Source organism: Dromiciops gliroides, chromosome 3 (genome assembly GCF_019393635.1).
Source record: "Dromiciops gliroides isolate mDroGli1 chromosome 3, mDroGli1.pri, whole genome shotgun sequence".
Classification (NCBI taxonomy): Eukaryota; Metazoa; Chordata; class Mammalia; order Microbiotheria; family Microbiotheriidae; genus Dromiciops; species Dromiciops gliroides.
The window spans coordinates 588,902,558-588,912,603 of record NC_057863.1 but is presented as its reverse complement, the minus strand read 5'-3'; the positions used below and the strand labels follow the sequence as shown (position 1 = coordinate 588,912,603).

At 36.5% G+C, this 10,046-nt stretch overlaps 1 protein-coding gene across 4 annotated transcripts in view; it reads right to left on the bottom strand.

Annotated features, from left to right (window-relative positions):
- Positions 1–10,046, bottom strand: part of ZMYM4 (zinc finger MYM-type containing 4) — a 147,812-nt gene continuing 137,766 nt past the window's right edge. For all 4 annotated transcript variants that reach the window (XM_043992319.1, XM_043992320.1, XM_043992321.1 and 1 more), the window contains exons 28-30: positions 9,212–9,460; positions 5,417–5,546; positions 1–4,118 (exon numbers count right to left, since the gene is read on the bottom strand). In XM_043992319.1, coding sequence (XP_043848254.1) covers positions 3,911–4,118; positions 5,417–5,546; positions 9,212–9,460 — 587 coding nt within the window. In that variant the 3' untranslated portion in view covers positions 1–3,910. The remainder of the gene's footprint in view (positions 4,119–5,416; positions 5,547–9,211; positions 9,461–10,046) is intronic.

Sequence of the window (10,046 nt, the reverse complement as noted above, 5' to 3'; positions counted from 1 at the left end):
GAATTAATTATAAATTAGTTGGCTTGGTTTGGTCACAGGAGTGATTCCTAGAGGGCACTGACTTTTTGTATCTAACATAGATATTCATCAGCCAGATCAAAGAACATGGTACTACAGATAGTTAAATCAGTTTTCAATGGCTTTTTCCAGGGTTGCTAGTTAAAATGAACAAACATACTTTTTTTTGTTTTTTTAATGAGGTTGAAAGGTTTGCTAGGCGCCCCTGAGGCTTTCTTTACAACAATCCTCTTCATTTTATAGTTGAAGAAACTGAAACTAAGTAAGGTTAAGTGACCAACCACTCCCTCAGGCTCACAGTTACCAAGAGTCAGGATTCAAACTCAGGTTTCTTGACTCTGAATCTAGTGCTCTTTTCACTATAACACCTTGCTGCTCTGTGTGCAGATAAATTATCTGCTAACTTGTAGTTTATTGTAATTCATTCTAAAAATTTGATACCATAAACCAGTAGAACTCAAAGTAGGAAGCTAATATTTGACAGAAACTGAAACAATGAATTGAAGAAATTTCTATGACATAATTTATATCAATGGTGTCAAACCATAATAGGGGTCACTAAATCACACCCAAGGATCTTTGTGGCCCTATTTTATCTTTACTTAGAAAACAATGCATTTACTTCTTTCTTTTTAAAAAATTAATGTATCAACACATTACAATCAGACAGGAAATACCTTTTCATCTTATTTGGACCATGTTCAAGAGGGCGGCGGATCACATGTGGCCCATATGTTTGACACTTCTGACGTCCAACGTGTTAAAGAAGAAAAGAGTCAAAGGGATGGGCATGACACCAAGAGAGAAATCTCTAGAGCATCATTTTAAAAAATGGTGAACTGATTCTGGCAGGCAGGGATTGCAAATCCCAGCAAGCACAGCTGTGTGTGACATGACTGTCAACTGTCTTAACCTTCCATTTCAAGTTTTCAGTTACATACATGGTGCTACTGTTTCCCTGCCAAATGCTTATTTATGAATTTGTAATCAAAGTCAAGGAAGGCATACTTTACTTAACAGAAACTAATTCTGTTTTGAACTTTTCTGAAAATATATGAAGGAAAATCTATAAAGGGTAAATAAATTCTTTATGAACTAAAGTTGCACACAAACTATGAAGACTGCCAGCACATCAGGAAAATACCAGCTGGTGTTCCAACAGAACAGAGGAACAATCACTTGGTGCTGTCTATAGTCTTGACTTTACCTGTGATTTCACTGGTAGACAGCAGCACTCTTGCTTGAAAATGGCCTTCTCTAATACAGATCCACAATTCCTCTATTTCTTACAGACTTAAGAGAACGACCTGAGACACTAAAAAGTTATGGTCCAGAACTGAGATTTTCCTGATCTTGAGGTCAGCCTTCTCTCCACTAAAAGTGCTGGTGGGAAAAATAGTTACAAGACTTTTCAATGAGATAATGGATGCTTACCTGACTTAATAAAAATAATGTTTTCTGGAAGCAAGTAAATCAGGTCGTTTTTCCCCTGTAATTTTAAAATATGCTGAGACATACCAACAGGACCTAAGGGGAAAAAAGCCAAAGTTTTTCCAAGACGGAAAAAAAAGAATAACACCCATTATATACAAATATACTATTTTATTCTAGGGGAATATTTCTGTGGCTTTTTCAAGGGAAAAGTCAGAAGTTTTTTGTTTTGCTTTTTAAAAGAAGAGTGACTAGGGTGTTTCTCTTGCTTTTTTCCCTGGGGAGGAAAAAAACCCACTTCACATAATTTTAATAAAATAAAAACCCAAACAACCAGACACACAAATGTTAACGGCTACACTTATGAGTAATGATCAGGAATTAATTCATCAATATTTTCTCCTAGGCATTAGACTAGGGTTCTGGGCCACTTTGTGGACTTACATGCACCTGAAATCCTGGGATCTTATACAATCAATCATACATTATCTAGGTTAACGGTAGTTCTCAAGTTAAAAGATAGAGATTTTGTTTGTTTCTGGTTACTTTATAACAATTCATCCACTACATTCACTATGCGTATTTCTTACACCACTACAGTGTTTCCAGTCATGTTCTTAGCATAGGGACCATATGCCAGGAAAAATTTGGATGGTTTATTAGGTAATATCTAATAGCCAGATTTTCATCCCTCTACTTCAAACAAGGACTTGAAATAGGCAAAGGTCTATAGGCAGAAATGACAAACACAGATGGATGTGATCATACAGAATTGGGGCAGATTTACTTCTTTCACACAGTTCTTGGTATTAAAAATACATCCGTGAAATCTGTTACAGGCAAGAGGGACAAAACGACTAGGTACACAATGTCAAAAGACTACTTTCTGATTTTTATTGTAGTTAAATGACTTTAGTTACTGTTAAAAAAAAAAAAAAAAACGAACCAAAAAAAAAAAAAGCATGGACCTTCTGTTCCCACCCACCCCCTCCCACCTTTCCAAAAGGGGAAATCTTGAAAAAAAATTTTCAAGGCTATTAAAACTTCTGAGAGGTTCTCCTGAAGTCTGACATTTCCATCATAGGGCCCAGTTCAACCTTAATGAAGGTGAGTGGCCATCATAACAACCTTCAGCTAAATCTTTTTTAAGAGAGAGAAATTAATATACCCAATGCTTCCATGACTTACAACCCTATGATTACTGAGTAGCTAGGATCAGAAACATTGCTGGACTAGGACCTGGATGTAGACACCTAAAACAGAATGTGTTTTTACCCCTAGAAAGTCTCACTTTTAGGAATATTGTAGCTATAGGTTCTAAATGCTTTAGGTGGAAACATACTAGGTACTTCTCTACCTTGGTTCTCATAGCCTGAGTAATACTGTGTCTTTCTTTAATCACACATGGATTTGCCAAAAGGAGGGGAAAAGGGACCATTTGTTTTGAAATGACAAGGGCCTCTGGAACCTGGCACAAAGGACAAGCCAAAAGAGAGAACTGGGAAACGGGAAGGGAAGAAGTAGAAAGAGCTGCCATTTGAAAAACAAAATTAAAATTAAACGGGGGGGACCCCTATTTTCTGTGTACCACAGTACTTAGGAGATAGTGGCATCAGATTATAAAGGCCAGCAGAACCCTCAGAAGGGTATTTAGTGGATTTTTCTAAACATCCCAAGACCCTTGGAGTTTTAACATGTGCTCCATAGATTCCCACTGTCTACAACCAAAGCTCCCTCACCTTAGCCATAGCCCATACCCAGAGCTGTGACAGATTTGGGAAATAAAGAGGGATACTACTATGATATTAGCAATGAAGGCATTTCCTGCCCATGAGGGACCACGGCAGAAGCACTGAAGGTTGTCATCCTTCACCAATTTAAATAATCATGGCAAACAAAAACAAGACCACCTTTATTCTCTACTCCTTGAAAAAAAAGAAGCTAGGTGTTTATTTAAGGTCCTTGAAACTGGGCCCCACATACCTCATTTAGTATCTCCCATGAAATTTCTATGGGTTTCTTCCCTGACTAATGCAGGGCTTGCCCTATAGTAGTCAACAGCAGCCAAAATTTCACTCCAAAGTCACAGTAATGTGACCTACCTCTCTAAGGTATATGTTTACTATGGTAGAGTTTTATACAACAGTTTTCCTTAAAAATATCGCACAATTTGTTATTCCCAAACAAAATAAGATAATGCACCACTCAGAAGTAGGTTAGTTCATTCTTTAGTTGTTTAAGAACTCTATCACTGTCAAAGGATGTCATCTCCTTCAGCTTATTTACTTCCTTCGATTCCAGTTTGTACATCCACTGTGGTTCACAAGATGCCTTTATTCCTTTATTTTATAATCAAGTCAAGAGGACTTGGCTTATCTGATACACACCGTTTTCTGAAGGCTGGACGCATTCACAGTTTGGTGCTTACAAATGTGTATGAAAATAAAATCCCACTTCAGTTTTAATCTGATAATTCAACATCAGAGTCTTCAGATTTGACTTTGGCAAGTTCTTCATGTACCTCCCTCACCATGAGAATACGTGTTAACATGGTGTCCAAGGTCCCAGGGTCTATTGGGAATGTGGAATACCACATGGGGCTATTAGGTACACAGGAGCGTTCAGGCTGAAGATAAAACACATCACTTCTTTGCTTCACGCTTTCAGAACTATCCACAGAAAGAAAAGAAAATTTAAGTCAGAGGAGAACATTACCAATACTCCCTGAATGATGGGCCAATATCATAACAACTTTCAGCTATATTTTCTCTAAGGAGGAGAAATTCAGTGTACGCAATGTTCTCATGAACTACAACTCTCAGAATTATTGATTAACTAGAGTTTGAAATTTTGCAGGCCTCAGACTTGAAGACACTTAAAAACAGTAGATGTCTTGTATCCTTTCCCTGGAAAATCCTATTTCCTAAGATATAGTACTAACATAGAGATATGTAGTAGCTATAGTTTTCACAAATGTTAGTTGGTAACCCACTAAGTACTTTTCCACCTTGATTGTTGGATCTCTGCATAATTATACATGGGATTAATCACTGAAGTGACAGGGGTAAAGATCAAGTCTTTTAAAAGATAGATTCTACTGCTTATGACACTGACATAAAGCCTTGTGAGCAATATTGCCATTTCCTACCATCTCACTTAAAAAGGATACTTAACAAAACCAAATCTATATTTAGCCAACCTCTGTTAAGAGGACAAAAATCAAAATTCTTAAAACAGATTTTTCCTCTTTAAATATTCAGCAGAATAAAATATCTTCTCTACTTTCTTTCATTAACCAATTAATTGTTTTTGCTCAGAAGCCAGGGGACTTCTCAATAGTAGGTATAATGACCATTATTTATAGATGGCAGCAATTTAATAAACAAAAATAGCTTCTATGAAAAAGTGAATTGAAACAAACGTTTATGTAATGAGAAAGTTACTCTGCCTGGTCAGGTTCATTTGCAATGCAATTTTTAGAAAAAGTGAGTGGATGGGATTTCTTTTTTTATTTAATGGTTTAAAGAGAACTTAGGATGAAGGGAAAGATAATATTTATACCCAGATGTTATAAACTAGACTTAGTGTAAGTGATTCCATATTAGACACTGCCTACTATCAGCCTTGTATATCTGTTGAGAACATATACTTGTTCCTATTTCTAGATCTCCATGCCTTGAAAATTAGAACATGTTCCAGTTTCTGTACTCAGGAAATCCTGACCCTTAAAACATCCTGGTCTTTGTATATAATGATCCCTTCTCTTTCTGATTGGTGCATTAAAAAAGTCTGCATTGCCAACTAGATGGTCAATAAAAACTGTGAGCAATCTGACTTATTTTTAAAGTATATCTTTGCCCTTCACACTAGGCAATTAAAGCCTATAATACAACTCTGGGTTCCAATGTACTGAAATCCAGAATCATCATGATCTACTTTGTACACTGGAGATCCACATACTATTTACCATTTTGACAAGTAAAATTCATAAAGACGGACTGGGCATCTTAATGGGTTGTCTGCATTTTCAACCATTTCCACAGCAGCTGAAATCTCTTCATCCTCATTACGTTTTCTCTTTCCCACAGATAGTTTATCTAGAGATAGTGGGGGAAAAAGATGGTTAGAGAAATTAGGAAGTGTCTTCACTCTAAGCATAAAAGATGGTTACTGGATTAATTTAACTGCAAAACCAGTAATTCAACCTGTTAATGAGCATTTCTTTACAAAAGAAGAACAAGATGGCTGGTGGCTGGAAGTCGTTTATTCCTGGAGAACCTGACATTCACATCAGAAAAAAAAAAAAGAAACCTTTCCTGGGTCTAACTAGGTTCCTGGCATCCATAGCAACAGAAAACAGATGTGAGCTTAAGCCAAACATATTCCAAGATCAGCTACTCTCCTGCTACAGTATTGAAAACAAGAAATTAACTAGATTTCTGCCTCCAAACATTCCTGTCAGCATACTGGGTCATCACATACAATGAATTATTTGTTCAAACTTCTTCCCCTTAGAGTATTATCAGAAGGGGAATTAGAGCTGAATGGAAGTGCCAAGTTGAAAATCACTTCACATATAATAGGCAAATCATTTTTCAGGAAAAACATTCTACAGGGCCAAGGTTATCACAAAGAAGCTAGAGGAAGTGAAGAGAGGAAAATCTATTTCTTTCAACCAGAGAACAGATGTAATGATTGACTGTAAAATATAAGAAGGGTCATATAAATATCACAATCACAGAATCCATTAATTGGAAGGGCCTTCAGAGTCAATCTACTCTAACATGCAGCTTTTCCTTTGAAGATCTTCAGGGATGGGAAACCCACTGTATTCCTCAATTTCCTTTAATGGGTACAAAGATTTTCCTCCAAAAGAGCCTAAATTTGTTGCTTTGGAATTTTCATTCACTGGTCCTAGTTCTGCCCTATGGGCCCAAGCATGATAATCTTATAAGTATTTCAGGATAGCAAAAATTTCACCAACTCCCCTCCTCCCTAGAATTCAAGGCCTTTCATCTGGCTGGCTGGTTCCACCTGGCTACTCTCCAGCCTGGTAATGTGTATTCTAAATCATAGGCTTCTTCATCTCTTTTCTACTAGCCCTTTGAAACCTGCTCTTCCAAAATGTAGGCTGCACACATCAGGCCATTTTAGGTTTTTTCTCCTCTATCAAGTTCAAAGATGGAGTAGTCACCTGCCCCCAAGTTTCTGATCATTTCTACTCCAAGCACCTAGTTTTGTTATATTGGTGAGAATGAGATCCAAAATAGTGGTACCCCTTGCTAATTTATCTACCATTATTAAGACAAGTAAAGAAATTATAAGTGATTTTTTTCCCCAAACAGAATGTCCTAAGTTCCTTCACTCTCTTGGCCGCCCTCTTCTGGCTGCATTATAGTCCTTCCAAAAATGAGGTATCCAAACCTGAACATAATATTTGAGGCATTGGGTGACCTGAGCAGAATGCAATTATAATCACATCAGGCTGAAATGTCATGTTCCTTTTCATGCAGCCTAAGGTAACATTACTTTTTGACCACCATATCATAGTGTTGACATGCTGAATTTGTAATACAATAAAATCTCCAGTTCTCCATCTGAAGTAACACTGTTTAGCCAAGGCTGCTTGTTTTGTACCCATTTATTTTTTAAAATTCAAGATTAGAATTTATCCCTATTACATTCCATCTTATTTAATTAGGTCCAATATTCTAGCATGCCAAGATGTTTCTGGAACTGATTTTGTCATTCAATATGTTGATTACCCTTTCTACTTTTGCATTTCCTCCAAATTATGATTATTATAATTGTCTTCATCCAAGTAATTGATAATAATGTTAAGGAATATACAGTACAGATACTGTACTAAGTACAAATCCCTGAAGTACTCTTAGACTCTTCTTCCTAAGCTGTCACATGATTACCCATGATTATTCTTTGGGTCCAACTTTTCAACTAGTCCCTAATTATCTTTGGTCTGTAGTCTTCTTTGCTTTTAGCTTATGTACATTATATATCCTTTTCTTTTTTTAGTGAGGCAATTGGGGTTAAGTGACTTGCCCAGGGTCACACAGCTAGTAAGTGTTAAGTGTCTGAGGCCGGATTTGAACTCAGGTCTTCCTGAATCCAGGACCGGTGCTCTATCCACTGCACCATCTAGCTGCCCCCGTTATATATCCTTGTATATCCACTGTGGTCTCTTTAGACAACTCCTTTTTCTTCCCATTGGAATTACCTGTCTTTATGTCTAAAGAATTTCAGTCTTCATAGATAACCTCCTACAGAATGTTAAACCAGAGAACCTATCAATTCTTTTTTCTGGATCCTTTAGATATCACCTAGAAACTGGAGGACAGATTACATAATGATCAATTTCCTTTCCTTCACATCGTTATTACAGACTCTAAAATGGAGTAGTCACCATTTACCAAGGTTTCCAACATTTCCACGCCACCAATCACTTCTTGTTGACAAAATCGATGAGACAAGTTCTATTCATTGGTTCCATTATGATGAATATAAAGAATTTAGAATGTATGGGAAGATTTATATAAATTGATGCAATGTGAAATAAATAGAATGAGGAAATAATATACACAATAATTACAATAATATGTATTAAAAAAAAAAAGAACCCAAACCTGGAGGTTGTGTAATTATAATAACCAAATCTTGATTTAAGAGGAATTATAAAATGTATCATCCTCCCTTGGCTGGTTCTGTTGAACTGTCTCCACGCCCCCCCCCCAATTTTCTCTTAAACTTTTTGTTAAAGGGAGGACACCCAGGGTAATGGAGTAAGAGGAATATATTTGGAAATGAAAGTGATGTTTAAAAAAAGACATTTCAATACATTTCTTAAGATATTAAGTACTGCTTTTTTCTTTTTCTTTTCCTGTGGGGCAATGAGGGTTGAGTGACTTGCCCAGGGTCACACAGCTAGTAAGTGTCAAGTGTCCAAGGCTAGATTTGAACTCGGGTCCTCCTGAATCCAGGGCTGGTGCTTTATCCACTGAGTCACCTAGCTGCCCCTCATGTAATTAATTTTTAAAAGCAATACTTTGGGGGCTGCTAGTATTTTTCATCTTTGACATATCCTGAACTCTGAGTAGTACAGTACTAAAATCAACATGCAACAATGACCTCTACTGGTTGGCTGAACAGAAGGAATGTTTGCATTAGATATCTTGATTAAAAAAAAAAAAAAGAATAAGAGAAGTCCTCTCTAACTCCAAAGCAATACTACTAACTTAAAGGCGATACAAAACAGTAGGAAGTGTACTAAAGGCTTGAAAGTTAAAAATATATGTCTAATTTCAGCACTACCATTTACAACTTTGGGCAAATCACTTAAGGCTTAATTTCCTTATCTGTAAAATACCTTCTATGTGTTATCTCACAGGCTGGCTGTGAGCATCAAATCAGCTAATAAATGTAAAAGCATAGTGTCATATTTGATGGCAACAAGGTGATGTGAGAATGTTGCATCAGTCTATGATCATCAAAAGGAGATTAAACCTTTATGCTAAAAACTGACTATAGGTAAATAGATGCAACAAATAGTCATAGTTGATAATGGAATTGCAGGGAGTATTTCAATGTTAAAAACAAAGCATCTATTTTCTATGACCAAAAATTTCAGGCCATCAGCCTGAATATTTAGATAATATTTTGATCTTTAGATAAAAGTTAAGTGATCTAACAGAACACCGTAAGTGTACACATATGCTTTATAAAGATATTTGAAAATAACACCACACACCTGATTCTACCTCCTGCTTCTGAAAAGGAGGGAAAACTTTCAAATATGTTATCTTGGCATTAGATTTCAAAGTCCTGGTCCGCCTCATCACATGGGCAAAGGAAAGCTTCAGGTGCTCTGAGACATTCTTTAGTTGAAAATATTTGGTATTGAAGAAAAGAAGTGTATTCAAGAGAACTATTGGTGAGTAAGCACCCAGCTGTTTGCACTCCCATAAATGCTCTTCTTCAATCCTAGAGAACATGTACCCTGAAAAGGGATGTGAAGAAGAGAAAAGAAAGCATTTACTTATCCAAATCAAGCAGAGTGACAAAGCTAAAAAGATCTAAATTCAGGGGCAACCAAACACTGGGCAGGGGGCATCCTTATGTATTTTCCTCTACTATATTCAAATAAGCATGAAGGGGAGATGGGGAACTATCATAGCATTCCCTCTTAAAGATTAGTTATTGCATGGTTTTCTTAAGATCTTTTAAAGGTGTTTTGAGGGTTTAAAGATATTAAAATCATAGGACAAATCTCTTAGGTTTTTCAAAAGGAAACATGTCACATATCTTGAATTCTTGCTGAATTCTGCCTGAATGAAAACTATATATATATTTTTTGTATTTGGTAATAAGAGAGAAGAAATATGTAATTTTTCTTGGATAAGATACATACAATTCCCAAAGACCAATCACTTCACAGTCTCCCCCCCCCACCAAGGACACTAGTGTTGAGAGAATAATTTACATAACATAAAGTTTGGGAGAGTGGTGACACTTATGGCAAAAATGCCAGTGTCACTGTGACATGACTGGCAGATGGCTCAGAAAACCAAAAAGTTTTATATATG